The sequence below is a fragment of the Aedes aegypti genome, chromosome 3 (assembly GCF_002204515.2).
Source record: "Aedes aegypti strain LVP_AGWG chromosome 3, AaegL5.0 Primary Assembly, whole genome shotgun sequence".
NCBI classification, from domain to species: Eukaryota; Metazoa; Arthropoda; class Insecta; order Diptera; family Culicidae; genus Aedes; species Aedes aegypti.
Genome location: NC_035109.1, coordinates 298,128,770 through 298,145,889, shown reverse-complemented (window position 1 = coordinate 298,145,889; position 17,120 = coordinate 298,128,770). Strand labels below are relative to the sequence as shown.

Here is a 17,120-nt window from a genome sequence, read left to right as displayed (position 1 = left end):
ACTTCGACACGGCCAAGAAGCAGCAGAAGCTCATATTTGACGATGTACTCAAAGCGATCAATCCCGATACCCGGCCCAGTAGCATACGAAACTCGCTCGAGCACCGGATGTCGTTTTCCGAGTTCAAGAACGGTCTGAAGAAGACGGTCCCACCGAAACAGTACCTGCCGGATGCGTGACCAAGATTTTAGTTGTGATTGTTTGTGCGTATATTTTTGGAGATGTAAAAGTACGTGAGATGCTCGAGTAGGACATACATGTCCGGTTCAGCAACAAAGGACGGAGTAGTGTGAGATAAGGTATAGTAGTTCAAAGGTTGTTCCCTAAGTTAATAAGTATGATAGTCTTAGAGCATTTGGTTCTCATGTGAAATTCCGCAATACATTCACATTAACACTCTTCATGTCTGAAAACATAGCTGGTTGAATTCAAATGTCTGCTGTGCTGACGTAGCCGTCATCCTCTCTGTCCTGAGCTGCGCTTGCGTCTTCTGCGTCATTCATATGTTCATCGTAATGCTGCTTCCACCTTTCGATCATTTCGTATCCGTCCGTCAGGATGGCCCGTCATTATCCCTGCGCATTTCGGTACATGGTACAAATTTGTACAAAAAGACTTAAGTCTTTGCGGAATGCATAAAACTTCTGCGTCTTTGAAAACTGCTCGTTGAACTATTCGTTTCGAACCGACGATGCTTTCGGAAAACCCAAGATCCTGAGCATATACATTATCCCGTATTAGTAATATGTAATCATCCCGTTCGATTGAATGAATTCATCTCTTAACTCAATTCAAAACATTAAATAGAGTAAAGTGGGGCAAAAGTTCGAGTGGGGCAAGAGTTTCTTTTTAAGATTTCTAGCTCAAATCAAATCAAAACTTAGAAATGTCATGGTGGTTCGAATGCTATTCAAGTAAGAGACTTTCACTCCAAATATCATAAAAATCGATTAAGGTTTGGAAAAGTAATGGCTATTTGTTGTTTTTCGACGTAAATATTGTAATATTTGGTCAAACTTTCGATGCATGGAACCAAATGAAGATAAAATATTTTTCAATATTTTATGTAAGGGCGTTTCTAGGCCTATCATAAGGATGCTTTGACGTGTATTAGTTTTTCCATAAATAGTTGGAATCAATTTTTGGCCCATAGCGGGGCAAAAGTTCGAATCTGCCCCACCGGTGGGGCAAAAGTTCGTTTAAGACAATCAACTTTGAAACTGTTATAACTAAAAATGGGTAAATATTTTCACACAAGTTTGTTCAGCAAAGTTATAGTCAATATGTTGAAGGTTCGCTGTATGGTATTTGTTTTGTTTCATCTGCTATTATTTTCCTGGAAACTTTGATTATACCACTAAGGTCGAACTTTTGCCCCACCTTACTCTACCATTATTCTAAGAGTTCTAACTTTGGATTAGCTCTATTGCTCCTAGCACTATATCTTGAAGTGAAAATTCGTTGATTTTAAACATCGTGCTTCTTGTATGAAAAGCAATCATAAATCACTCGTTGTATAAAGTCATTGAGATTAATTTAACTCGTTCTAACAGATGCAAGTTTGAGCTGAGGAAAGATGCAAAACTGCACTCCGAAGATTGAGAGGTCTGGGTCGGACGTTTATTTTATCAGATCAATACAAGCAACGTTGAATTCAAAAGCTGTTAATTTGCTATTGTAAGCATTTAGATCTCCTATAACGATATTAAAGTTGTTGCTAGGACAACTTTTTTGGAATGATTCCTTCAGAATTTGCTGCGTGTAACCTCTAAGTAGAAAGTATTTAGAGATGCATACCGACATTTTTGGTAGATATTCTTAAATTAACTCATGAAGTGATGATCTTGAATGATTTCTCAATAATATTTCTAAAGTAATTCCTGCAGATACTATAAGCGGGATACTTGAATTGACGGTTCTGGGTCATTTGGCCGAATGCCATTTGGCCGAATGCCGTTTGGCCGAACGCCATTTGGCCGAAAGGGTCATTTGTCCGAACGCCATTTGGCCGAATGCCGTTTGGCCGAAATTGAAAACAAAAGTGAACTACAGTTAGCATGAATTTATTATGAATTTCAAAGAACTTATTCAGCTTATTCATAAAATAGAAAATATCATCATTGATATACATAAGCTTTTTAGTGTTAGTTGAAGAAACAGTCAGAGCTGAAAGAAGAACATCCTAAATGTAAGCAGTTGTTCAATGCTATGCTAGTGGTAATAGCCACCAACAGATGTTTTGGCATCGCGTTTGAACTTTGGACAGTAACTGAAACAGTTTAAAACTTATTCGTCCTTCTGCTGGATCGGCTTGCTTCGATCCCTCGTACTAAGTAATATATGTCATAGTTCTGACATCAACAAGTCTTGGCTTCTTCTTTTCACAACGGAGAAACAGTGTACTTCTTTGACGTAAGTGTTCACCGAGTCGTTTATTGCTATATTCAAGAAACGGTGCAGTGTTCAGTTCCCAAGTTGTAATTTTAATCTTGGAGGAGAATGACATCTCATCTACCGTGCTGCATCAATATCCGGACGCTTAAGCAGAGGCAATTGTTTAAGCTTCAATTTTAATATGTTTATTTTGGATTTAGATGCAAACACCTTGTGTTACCAACAGTTTTAAACTTCATCATTATAGTAACAAACAATTTAATGGTAAAAATAACGATTATGCCATGAAAAATGTTGAAATAAAAAGGCATAGCGTGTCCTTAAATCCGGACACCTGAAGCAAGCTTTGTTTTCAAATCCGGACACTTTGGAATCAAAATCCGGACAGTCATGCTGTGGTACGAAATTGTCGTAAAATAGTGATTCAACAATACCCCCATTGAAATAATAATAACATTTACAAGCTTTTCATATTAACATGTGATCTATGCTGCCTGAAAGAATGAAAAATATTCACACTAACACATAGCTTACCTCATCCGCAGCTCAAGATTCAGAATCAACTGCTCGCGGTTCAAACTACAGCAAAATATTGAAGTTTTTCCGCATAAAAGGTCATCTGAGCACTTAAAACACTTTTTATGATAATATTATCAAGCTTCTCAAGTCTCACTTACAAATATTCTTTTAAATAGAAACATAACAGGGCTTTACTATGATGTCCGGGTTTAACGACACTTGCACAGTTTCCCGGACAGCCTTTGTTCACGCTTTAAAATTCATATTTACACTATAATCCACCACTGCCGTGTTTCCGAGTGGTTAAAATATCCTTCTGTTTACAATAGCACTGAAACACTTCGTAAATATTACATTTTTGCAAACATTATCGCCAGCTAAAACTGATGGTGAGCTCGACGACGCTATGGACCAGTGCACGAGTTCACTATTTGACGTTTAAGCGGTGCCGTGTTATTTATGTGACCATGGCAACGAGTGAATTCGGCACCGCTCAAACGTCAAATTCGTGAGCTCGTGCATCGGTCCATAATCAAAATAACTTCAACTATAAGAAAGTGACGTCTATCTTAAGCAGCTAGTTGCTTTTTATTTTTTAACAATTATCGGGCAATGGTAACTAGATTGTAACTGAGAGTAATATGTTTGGAATTGTTGTAACTAGAAGTCATGAGTAAAATTAAACATAATAATGTTATATTATTCGTTAATTCAATGAATTTCACCGAAGTGTCCGGATATTGATACTGTCCGGATTTCAATTCACCACGGTACACTCTTAAAAATAATGAAAATCACTCCGGACGTAATTCGCATTATGACAGAATGGCACATTATGTAAGTGATGAAATGACGTAAAAATGGGTTCTGAAAGATGTATTGAAAGAAAAATGTAATTTTACATGATGAAGGACATGAAAACGATGCCGCTATGATTGAAATTTCCCGAATCAGACACCATCGTATTTAAAATGAGACACAAATTCACGTCATTTGGCTCGCTTCTTCTATGTGCATCCAAAAGACGTAAAATCGCATGATTTCGGAGTGTGTAAGTTAACCCTTGAGCTAAAAAAATATGTTTTGAAAAGAACGTATTTTAAGCTTTAATTAAATTAATTATGAAAAACTTGAAAGAACAGCCTATTAACAAAAGAAGGATAAATCTCTTATGAAAATTAAAATAAGTGCAATGCATATAATAATTTATTTCATTTTAGAAGGAAAAATTCCCAATTAAAATATAAGGTCAGTCATTACCGATAGTAATGGAACCAGTATAACTAGAAAGAATAGCCTATGTTTAAAAGAAGGAAAAATTTCTGATGAAATCACTAAAAACACTTGAAACCTTGTTACACCATTGGTAATCAATCGGCGAATCAATCATCACCTCAGAGTTTTAACGTGAAGTGTGGAGTTCACAACTTCGTCCTGAATAAAAGGGTCGATGTTATCATTCTCTTGGAGCTCTTATATAGTGACAAACATGACGTCCCGTCACATCATAAAAATCAACAAATTAATTAGCTTATCAGTTATTTGGTCACACTTATGAATCCTACACATCAGCGTTGTAGCAATTTTTTTTTTTTGTTCATGATTCGGCCAAACGGCATTCGGCCATATGACCCTTTCGGCCAAATGGCGTTCGGCCAAACGGCATTCGGCCAAACGGCGTTCGGCCAAATGGCCGGACACCGAATTGACAAATGGACAATTTTTTGTGGAATCTCTAAACAAATTTTCCAAAAATAACTGGATAAACTTCCAGTATCATGAACGAAATTTTAAGAGAATTTACTAGGCAGCTTATCGTTATTATTAAAAAATCTATCTATGAATTATTATTTTTGTAATTAATAGTAGGTACGGTGTCTGAAATATTTACGAAAGACGCAACAACATTTACAAATTTCAGTTTCTCTCGTTCGCTCTAGGCATGCCTTTTGGTATGGACTTCCTCTAGTTGATAAAAGTCTATTCTACCTGGTATAAGTTTCCAAAATTGGGCCTATGGTAAATGAAAGAAGCTTCGTTTTCCACAAGAAATTGTATTATTTATAAAAAAATAGCATAGATTTTACTTTTCAGATATTAACGGTTGAAAAAGTTCATATGAAATTTAAACATTCTGATAATGATTTGAATCCCCATCCATTGTGGTTTGCTTGAAAGTTTCAAAACTGTACCTTAACTTATAGTTTTATTCAGATGCACATACATTACAGTGACAGCGTTAAATCACTCTTCGTCTATTTTATTCCTTATAGACGTTTTCAAGTTTTTCAACGATGCGAATGATCTTTCAGCAACCATACAATTGAAGGAAAATCAGCATTGAAGATTTTGAAGCATTCTCAGCTTGTACACAAATATATCAACATTAATTATTCAATAGAACTAATCTGCATTCAGCGATTTCTCTTCATCCTTGATCTCTTTGCATTATATCCGAAAACTGATTCACTTTTCATAGCATGTTTTCGTACTGTAAGATAAGGAATTACTAAATCTTACTGCATGAACAAAAAATTTGGCTTTTTTTCAATTTGGCGAATTGAAAGAGAGGATTGATGAAGAGAAATCGCACTTGTCAGTAGAGCCCTTTGGAATTAACAGTATCGATTTGTGATTTTTCAGCTTCAGCTTACGAACCGAATCGCCGTTCCCTTTGAGCTTTTCTAGAACTAGGATTTTTCCGTAATCATTGAACGCAAAAGAAATGATTCACCAAAAATTCACGTGCTGTGAAGGTCGTAAAATTTGCCTAAATGCTGCAACAACTTCGTGGCTGCGTGGCCGTTAGTGTTACCAAGCATTTAGCCGCATCGAGTCAAGGAGTGTGGGTTCAATTCCCGCTGCAGTCCGGAAAACTTTTCGTCAGGAAGGTTTTTCGACTGTGCCACTGGACGTTGCATGCTAGTCCGTTGACTAGCGTGGTGCTTCATTCAAAGGACAAATCGTCCACTGGAAGCATTAACGTGTCGATTTCTTCAAGATTGTTGAAGCTTCGGAATCCACTGTCTATTAATATGTTTGAGAAACATCTCGTCAAAAGCATGCACTATATTTATCAGTAAAAGTGAGAAAATTAGGTTTTTATGAAACTCTTTTTTTGGTTCATTAATAAGAAAGTCACAACTCAGAAAAATATAACTGTTAAAACAACCTACTGTTGCAGTGCTTGTAGGATGCAGTATGGTCAGTCATATACATATTACTGCTCTGAGGGGGTATTTGACCCCCAAAACCCCCCCTTGGTTGCGCCACTGCCTCGAATTCCAATATCATTAGGAAATGTCATCAATATCATCAATGTCATCATGTCAACATAATTGTAAATTCGGGAAAATAGCATTCGGGGTGATGGAATTCGGAGAGATTGCATTCGTGGAAATGGGATTCGGGGTAATGGGATAGAATCCATACACACACATAGCCGTAATAGACGCATTCTCCTCTTTCATTTTAATCCAGGCTCGTTAGTATCAAATGGTTCTGTGGCAAAACTTATACAATTTCCACGAATATGGAAATTTAATATTTTGTCGTATAAATTACCGCTGAGGGTTCAGTGGGATTCCTCCCCTGGTGAATCCAAATTATTCCCACAACACTCTTCAAGGTTTTCCACATAATTTCAATTGGAGTTCAACAAGATTCTCACAGTTAACGAACAGTTTCCACAAGATTCCCACAGAAATTCCACACACTACAATCCAAGGAGCCTTCCTTTTCCGAGTGGTTGGAGTCCGCGGCTACAAAACAAAGCCATGCTGAAGACAGCTTCACCTTCCCGGTCGGTCCAGGATCTTTTCGTAATGGCAATTTCCCTGATTTTCCTGGGCATTAGGGTGCGGCTTATTTTTCAATAGTTCCCAAAACCTATGATTCGGTGCTCTAATGAATTGAAATCTCATTAAAAGAGAAACCTCAAAGTTTGAGCTAAAATTATTAAGATTTAGAGGTGGCGCAAGCGTCTTGAAGGTGAATGTTCAGGTAATAAAAAAGGGGCTTTAGTGAAATCACCATAACTTTGTTATTTTCTAACCAATAAATCTAACCAATCTCTAGAAAATTGTTTTGACTTAGTTATTTAACAAAAACTACTCAAAAACATGATTTTTGAAGGAAATATTCTAATTTCTTTAGATTATTTAAGTTTTTTATGCCGGATATTGCATTTTTTCTATGAAACTTAAATATATGAAGCATCTTGCTTCAATAACGAGTTGAAAAGTGCATATTTTTTAACAAGCGCAAAAATATTTTTGTTTCAAAATTATTTTAAAATTTTTGCAAAGTCCATTTCAAAGGTTCAACAAATGAAAAAAAAAAACAGTTTCAGCTTTAGAGATAATGTTTAACTGGCAAAAGTTTGAAAAATAAACTGGCATCTCTCATTGCAAAATCACGTATTTTTGCAGTTTTTGTTGGATAACTTGGTCAAAACAATTTTTTATTGAAATGTGTTTATGAATAATTTGAAAACAACTAAATTTGCTTCAAAAACATGTAAAAAGAGTTGGAATCGATTGAGTTTTTATGAAGCTATGGTCAAAAAAATATGAAATTTTAAGTAAAATGAGAAAAAATTGAAGTAAACTACTTTTAATTGGAACTAGTTTAGACTTTAGGTAAATTTGGTGTTCTACAATGTTTTCAAAATTTTAATTTTGAAGGGAATAATGCTAAAAGTTTCAAAATTGGTTGAAAAATAACAAAGTTACTTCACTGAAGGTCATTTTTTAAAACTTGAAAATTCACCTTAAAGTCGCTTGCGCCACCTTTATATGTTAATATTTCTGGCTTAAATTTTGATGATTCTCTTTTTGTGTGATTTGAATTCGAATGCGAAAATGGCAACTTTGGCAATGAAAGCTCTCAGTTAATAACTGTGGAAGTGCTCATAAGAACACTTAGCTGAGAAGCAGGCTCTGTCCCAGTGAGGACGTTAATGCCAAGAAGAAGAAGAAGAAGAAGAAGAAATACATGGATTCTCACTGAAATATAAAAAACACTTTGACAGCCTAGCAGCCCCAATGAAGTAAAACAAATCACACTAGAATCCTAGGATCCAGACTGAAACAACATGACCTACATTGCAATCCCAGAATCCTAATTGGGTTGCAAGTAGCAACACTGGAATCCAAGACTGCATACTGAATTCCCTGGAATCATACTGAAATCTATGCTGGAATCCCAATATCCACACTGGAAACCCAGGATCCACAACAAAATACCGAAATTAACAGAGGAATCCCAAGATACACATGGGATTCCTAGAATCCATATTTGAATCCCAAGATCCAACCTGGAATCCCACCATCCACATTAATTCACACTGGAGTCCCATAATCTACGCTAAGAACTTAAAATCCACAGTGGAATCCAACGATCCACATTAGAACCCCATGAAATCCCAGGATAATCCCAGTGGAATAGTAGGAACAATACTGTAACATTTGACTCCACACAGGTACCACAGAATCCACTCAGGAAACCCAGCATTCACACTGAAATCCCAGAATCCATATTGGCGTCCAAGGATCTATACTGAAATTCTAGGATTCAAAGTGAAATCCCAGTTTCCACACTGAAATCCCTGGATACACACTGAAAACCTAGGATCCACACTGAAATATCAGAATCCACACTAGAATACCAGGATCCATACTGTAATACTAGGATTCACAATGGCACCCCGAAATCTCAATATCTAAACCGGAATCCCAGAATCCACATTGGTTTCCAAGGATCCATTCTGAAATACTAGGACCCACACTCGAATATCAGTATCCACACTTTAATCCAAGTATCTACACTGGAATCCATCAACCAAAGAATCCATACTAAAGTACCAAAATCCAGGCATGATCTCAGGATCGCTATTGCAATCCCTAGATCCACACTGAAATCCCAAGACTACACGGGAATCTCAAGATCCAAGCTAAAAGACTAGGATCCACACTAGAATCCCAATACCCACACCGGAATTCAAGGACACACATTGAAATATCAAGATCCACACTGTCACTCTACCACCCATATCACTGTCTCAAGATACACTCTAAAATCCTTCAATCTACACTACAATCCAAGGATTCACACTAGAATAAAGAGATCCACACTGGAGTCCTGGGATCCACACTGGTGTACCAAGATCCACATTTAAATCTTGAGATCCACACTACAATTACCGGATCTTTGCTGAAATTCTACGACCCATACTGTAATCTACCCTGGAGTTTCATGATCCACACTAGAATACTAGGATACACATTTCAATTCCAAATACCACACTGCAATTTGGCGATCCACATTACAGTTCCAGGAACACTTAAATCCTACGATTAACACTACAATCTTAAATCCCAGGGTCTGCACTGAAATCCTACAATCCACACTACAATCCCAGGATCCACTGTGGAAGAAGTTTGCGAAGAAAATTCCAGGGAAAATTTTCGTGGAGTTCTTGGAAACACTTGCACTTCTGATGGAAGTATTGTATTAACCTTATTAATTTTCTTCCAAGAGAATATTGATTACGGTTGTAAATCTGAAGACCAGTGCCCAATAGAATTTTTGGACAACCTTGATAAGTTTTGGAGCTTAAATATAGGGTATAAGGGGAGATCCCTCAGTACTAGACACCTAATCCATAAAATTCAAAACTTCAAAAATGATGATTTTGTGTGATCTTGCGACCCATCAAGGACAATCTTATTCATTACTGCCCAACGTATTGACTGACAAGTAAAGTTTCCGAACATAAACGATCATCGGTCAAGCACAATTTGAAAACCAAATAATTAAAAATTGAATAAATAACTCATTTCAAAATGGTAAATGTACATAAAACACTGTCGACTATTGTTCCGGTGGGGTTTAATAATTAGAATTCAATGTTAAACTCCAATCACTGTCACAAAACAGGTTGATCCAATTTAACTCATTGTAACAATAACATTCAATTCACCATACCATAATAGGTAGTTCCATAGATCAACATATCCACTTGCATGTCTGATGTCGGATGAACTATGCTTAGGATCGTTTGCCGGGACGGCACATGATTACTAAACCAATTCGATTTTCCAAAACAGTTGCTCCCTTAATGCATGTATGTAGCCAACATCCAACATTACAAACATATAACCCTCTCGCTAACCCACAAACCAACGGTGTCTGCCAGCAGTGACTGCGATTCCAATCCATTACGCCGACAAGACACGAACCTCATACCGTCAAACCGCGGTGATTTGCAACACTTTTCAACTTCAATCAACAAAAACCATGGTAGAAACGTCACTTAAAAATATAAATTTCTTGCTAATACTCTAATGGTCTATACAGAATGGGTCGAAAAAAGTTTGAGTCTGTTTTGTATGTAAATAAAGGCATACCTAGGCCTATTGTTAACATGCTTTGGGCAGTATTAATTTTGGGCAGGTATGTTTGGCCATACCGTACCGGTCCAAAACTTCGAGCCATATATTACCTCACGAAAAATCCTATAAATTGTCTTAAAACGATTCATCATCCTCAATTTACATCTACATTACCTTCTATGTTGATACATATACACTTGATTGTGCACAGTAGCGCAACCAGGATTTAGCTCTGGGGAGTAAAAATTCGAATATAATACTTTTTGATGAGATATTTTTTTGATAAAAGAGATTCACGGATACTACAAGGGGCAGCATAAAAAATGTATATTTTTCGTCTCTACTGATCCCAGAAAACGAACTACAGACAAAATTCATACCGCGTGGTATTCTTCACGTCACGATTAGGGTACTAGATGGTTTTTGTCTCATATGAATCCTCAAATTTTTCAGAGTGCTTTGCGAAGACACAGGCAGTCCGATTCATTTTCGCACGCTCGGAGTGTTTTTTCGCTGGCTTCGTTCGTTTGCCCAGTGCTTTGCGAAGACACAAGTAGTCCAATTCATTTTTTTTTTCAGTTAGCACTTCATTCGCGCGCCATCGGAGTTATTTTATATTCCTGCTTATACGTGTTGACGCTGCGATTGTAACTGCTCAGTTGAGGATTACCAAATGGTGAGCTCGTTTCATGCTTGTAATAACACATTTGTATCATAACATGTATTTTTTTAATAAATTTGTTGAACAAACTATGAATAGTTCGTCACTTTAAGTGTTGACATAGGCGCTTATTCATGATTTATAAAATTTCGAGATTCAAGCCTTTGAATAGTTCGATGTTTAAGATGTCGACGCATTGATAGATAACTTTTTAAACAGAGGTTACATGAATAGCATCGCTTACCAAGGTGAATCCTGATCATGTAACTTCGAAGCCCTCCCACTAACAAAACTCCTTTCCGTGGCAATCATGAAGATGCAGAGGCATACTCGGTCTTTAGTAACAATGGATGTCACACTAACATTCCTTCCCTTCCCTGATGACCGTAAGGACGTGGCCGGCGCCGTTATTGACATTACTAATTTCAGAGTCCTCGAAAATGTACATTGAAGATGATATGCTACTCCCAAGCTGTTGGTTCGCTGTACAATTTCGATAATTCTTGTCAATCACGGAGTATCAACTATGGATTGTACGGTCATCAATGCTCATGCCCGGGATTTTATTTCTGATATCCTGGGAATCCCGGGATTCCCGAAATATACGTAAAATTTGATGAAAACCACTAAATTTCAAAGAAAAACCATGAAATTTTTCCTCACTGTCAAACTTATTTGATAAAGTAGAAAAGCATAATGAAAAAGAGAATATACGGGTAATTATTTTCATGGAGAGATCAATTTATCAAGTAAGAAATACATATTTTTATTTGTCTAGTTGAAAAGTTTTAATGCTTTTCTTTTCAACATTAGCCGTTTTTATAAGCCTATGCTGAGATAACAAATTTGAAAGTACACCTAAACTGCCGCAAATCGCAAGTACTGACATGTGTGAAAAGTAGGCATTGAAAAAATTGACTGAGAAGTTTTCAATTTCGTTTTCCATTTACCGTTTTGACTCATATTCCGAACACTTAAGACCAGCAGTGACTTCAAATACATCTGGGGTTCATAAATTAGCTCAAATTTGTGAAAATTTAAATTTCTTCGCAAAGTCTAACTGTTAGCTTTTGGGTGTGCCGATGAAAATGTTTATTTGAACTTGTTTAGTATTGTAGTAGTATTCAAATGCCGAACACTGTTTTCATTCGTCTCATATTCCGAACACCTTGATTCATATTCCGAACAGCAAGAATAAATCTTACCCAAATGAATTATTTCACAAATAAATTCATCTGAGCTAGCTTTAATGACCTCGAACTAGGGAATCGTCACTACTCCCGAGGTATAAAATAGATTTGAAAATGATTAAATGGAATTGTAATTAGCTGCCATTTTCTGGTAATTTGATGACATATTTCAGCGAAACATTTTAACTACATCGTCATACAAAAACCGAGTGTTCGGAATATGAGTCTGTTCGGAATTTGAGATAAAACGGTAAATATCCAAAAATTCCAAAAGATTGGAACATGTTTCGATCTCCATGACACTTTCATAATTTGCTTTTCACTCCGTTACCTTTCCAAGAAAAATATAAAGATAACCAAATAACGATTCATTTTTGTTTTACACGATGCGAAAAACTGCAGTGGGACTGACATGCGTTTGCTTTTAATTATGGGACAATTCGACAGTTTTTTCCTAATTTTACTGAACAAAAAGTGATTTCTCTTTAGTGTAGCTGAAAAATCATTAGATGATATAATGAAAACTGATATCAACTTAATTTTGACCAAAATGCAGATAGGACTGACTTCCGGCAGTAAACTTCAGTCAATAGTTTTCAGCAATTAACTTTTAGCATGATCTACAATACCCTTTCTTTTGTTATGAAAATTTTATGACTTTTCAAATGTTTGAAGCAAATTGCTTTAAAATTATGACTTAAATTTTTATCATACTTCTATTCGTAAGTGTTATAAAGAATTTGAAAAAATCCATAGCAAACCCGTAATTAGTCAAGCTAAGTTTTGTTAGGTTACTTCATCATTTCTCGGGACAAGTATAGATTTTTGTCCCCAATCCCGGGACGAGTAAATTGGTCGGGAAATGGACACTCTACTACCTAAGAATGAAGAAAAAACACAATTTTAAAAATACAACTTTTAAAACTACTCACAGTGTTAAGCCTTGCACATTTTTCGGCTCTGGAGTGGGGCTTGACCCAAAAAAAATGTGGCGCAACCAACTGGTTGTGCATGAAAAGATACCAAAATAGTTATTTATGCAACTAGTTGCAAAATGATGATTTTTTCAGCACGAGTTGTACATTTATCCAACGAGGCTCGCCGAGTTGGATAAATACAACATTTTTTGCTATTTCGAAAAATGGCGTTTCAGCTGGATGAACTTTAAAAGCACAAACAAACATTTTAAGAGAACCCACATGGTCATACAGCCATCCTTAGTTTCAATTCAGTATTTTTCAATCACGTAGGCTGTGATACAGTAGTACTAATGAATGTCACAAATTTTCTCGCTCCCATCAATGAATCAATGCACGAGTTCACTAATTTGACGTTTGAGCGGTGCCGAATTCACTTTTTGCCATGGTCACATAAATATAACGGCACCGTTCAAACGTCAAATAGTGAACGCGTGCATTGATCCATAGCTGACTTCAAATGCTGACTGATTCGATCCCACATCAGAATCGCCAGCCTGTGTCGGAACCAGATCGCACAACGGATATAGATGGGTTTATTCTACGAACGGGTCAGAATTGTCGGTCTCCTATAGCGAAGTGACAATTCTCGACTCAAGTGAAGTGACTTGCCTTGTAAACCAAATGGAAATCCGTTGTGCGATCTGGCTCCGACACAGGCTGGCGATTCTGATGTGGGAACGGATCGTCCAGCATTTGACGCCAGACGTAGAACAAACCCAAGAATCAGATGCAATTGTCCTTAAATATGCTGCTGTGCGCAGTGCAAGGCGAGACGAATCGAATGAAGTGACAATTGTCGGCTCGCTCCCATTTGATTAACATTAGTCGCCTCATGTCACCCGAGGTGAGAACGACTTAGCTCGACTTACACGCCGCGGTTATTCAGTTGACGCCTATCAAAACAGTACTGAAAAGTGCTACTTTTCAGCACCGAAAAGAGTGCTGAAAAGTAGTACTTTCCAGCACTGCTTCTTTTGATAGGAAAAGTAGGCTGTTATGTTGATCAACTTCTCAATGAAAAGTTGATTGATTTGCAACGGAATTGCAAAAATTTACGTTTTGCCTTAATTTTGCAAAAAATTGAATATTTCAATTATATGTCTTACAAATGACAGGGTTTTCGGCAGATTTCTAATCAATATTTAGTCCGTTTATTCCATGCAAAACTTCACTTCATGGCTGTAAGAAAGTATTCCTGTCACAAAAGTATTCATACTTTGTATCAAATACTGCAATCCTATGCCCACACTAGTTTAGGCGATCAATTTCAAAACTGTTACCACTCAAAATGGGTAAATATTGTTACATCAGTTTGTTCACCAATAGTGTAGATAACATCTTGAATCCACTGTGTAGTTTGATTTCAAGCTATAAATTGTTTTTTCTTCAAATTCTGTATAACTTCGTTGAAATTTCAACCTTGACACAAAGCGTTACGTAATTTGTGGATGCCGCCTAACAGAGTGATTTTCAATCTAGTATTCGTTAAATTAGTTCTATGTATCGATCTCTTCATATTTCTATCGTCCCTTCGATATCGAGATGTGGAGAGGCGAATGTATAATGTCTACAAATTAGAAAGTTAGTTATACCATATCTATGAAAATGTGGATCACCCTCATTTACAATAACACCAAACAAAGGGCCAAACTAATACAAACAGCTTTATAGAAAACCGTTTTCGTCTAATGTTTCATTCCAAAGCTAAAAATGCATTTTTCCGTGTAAAATTGGTTATGGGCCACTGTGCATTGGGCGTTGCATGCTGGTCCGTTGTCTAGTGTGGTGCTTCCTTCAAAGGGCAAATCGTCCATTGGAAGAATTAACATGGCAGTATCTTTTTTTAAATTTAATAATAAATTATCAAGTGTTGCAAGTCACCCCGTTCAACGGTATCTGTCCAAATCGCCTTCTTGAAGCCTGTCCAAAGTGTCGAAAATATGAAAAACCACTTACCGTTTTTTTCCTTTCACCGCATGTCGTATCCGGCGGTGCGAATCGTCCACCCAACCAGGTTTGGCCCTGTACGCGTTCTACGGATTCCGCAACAGCTACCGCGATGTCTACTCCTGTCGCCCCGGATGGACCAAACTCAAGTATGGGCACTGACGTCATCTGAGTCATCCCTCGTACCGTAAAAGAATAGTGAGCAAAAGTGATATTTTCCTTTCCTGCCGGAAGCCAAGGAACAAGCTGGAAAATTGTGTTATTATCGAGCTAGAGAAATGATTATTTATGTATCCAAATATGCAACAGTAGTAGAGGAAAAAGCCCAATAAAACTTGAACTAGGTTAAGCGAACTGTAGGAAATTAGATAAGAGAGCCACGAAAATAAAACTTGCCATATGTACAGAAAAATATATATAGAAAAAGAGAGAGAGGTTACGTATCAAATGGACAGCACGGCTAATTAGTGGCTGTTTAGCTAATCTGAATCGATCTTCGCCAACGGTGAACCCCAACAGCTGTCCAAATCAGTGGAGAGTAGATAAAAGAAACCAAAACATTCACCATACACGCTTTAGGAGATAACCATAACCATATATAGGACACATTCCAAAAAGGTTGAACACAGAAAATTGTAACATTTAACACACACGCAGAGCAGAGAGGGGGTTGTAAGATGATCAAACGAAAGAAAAATCCATAAATGAAAACGAAAAATCACCCGCTTGTTGTTATTTGTTTTAATTTATTTTAACGAAAGCGAAAGTAATAAACCATGAAAAATATTCATTCCGAGTCCGAGTGGAGCTGCACTTACGAAATCAGATAGGCGTACAGGTAAGGTACTAGGTACAGGTGCAGGTGGGCGATCACGTGTTTACAGACATGTGCGCTTGCTGACCAACGCAACGGTCGCGCAATTTGTGGCGAAAACTTCAAGCCAAGTGGCGGCGCTACGTGGTTAAACAAATTTTCCTCGATTTTAATCAGCTTCACCTATGATAATCAGCGAGAATCCAAAACTTCACGACAAAGGTTCTGATGCCGAAACAACAAATAAGGTACGAATGGGTGTATGGGATACAGAAAAACCAACAGGTAACTTAATCTTACGCAACTAGGGTTGTCATGTCTATTGAGGCTTAAACCAGCCGACGGTGTCACGACCTCACATTATCCTTCACAACTCCTTCGGCTCTCTTAGATGCCCAGTTCGATGTATAGTTATCAAAGATAATATGAGGTCGTGACGGGCTTTGGTTTCAAGTTGGCCCACGGCGCTGCAAAACGTTACCCGTGCTGTGGCGTAGTTGGTTAACGCGCACAGTCCAGCGTATTGGGAGTCGTGGGATCGGAGCCAACCAGAACAATTCCATTATTTTTCACAATTTTATATCTCAATTTGTCCAAACTGACTTTTGTGTCTACAGTGGCGCGGGAAGTGGGTAGGACACCTGGGTAGGGCAGTCAAAGGATTGTCCTACCCATGAGTCAACATAAAGAAGGTTAGCAGAAGCTTGAAAAATTAAGCAAACTATTTATCATCTGTTCAATATACAGACAAACTCGATCAAGGTCGTACTTATATTTATGGTGGATGAAAAAAACTTAATTTTTTGTGGTTTCCTCATGTCTAGTGAAGCGTGACATGGTTTGTGCATGACCTCCAAAATTTCTAGTTTATTTGACGAACGATTGAAAATATTTACAGTAAGAATCCTGGAAAACTAACTGTTAGAATTTGTTCTAAGATACTTCTTTAACCGTTAGAAAAACTTATTGAGCTATCCTCTATGGCATATCCGGTATGTATTATATTTTCTGGGACTAATTGCCGTAAGCATTCCTGAAAGTTATTCTCGTGAAGTTTCTGAAACATCCATAGAAAATTAGCAGAAATTCTTGAAGAATATTTGGAAGAAGTAATGGATTAATTTAAGACCAGTTGCATGTACGAGTATGGTAGTGCTATCGATTTCTTAACGTGAGATCACTCTTGATATAATGTATCAAAGCATTGCTGATTTTCTTGAT

General features: G+C 37.2%; 1 protein-coding gene across 1 annotated transcript in view; it reads left to right on the top strand.

Moving 5' to 3' along the window:
• Positions 1-15,806, top strand: part of LOC5571884 (cationic amino acid transporter 2) — a 91,983-nt gene extending 76,177 nt beyond the window's left edge. The window contains exon 7 of the mRNA XM_021854075.1: positions 15,153-15,806. Coding sequence (XP_021709767.1) covers positions 15,153-15,247 — 95 coding nt within the window. The 3' untranslated portion in view covers positions 15,248-15,806. The remainder of the gene's footprint in view (positions 1-15,152) is intronic.
• Positions 15,807-17,120: the final 1,314 nt, after the last annotated feature.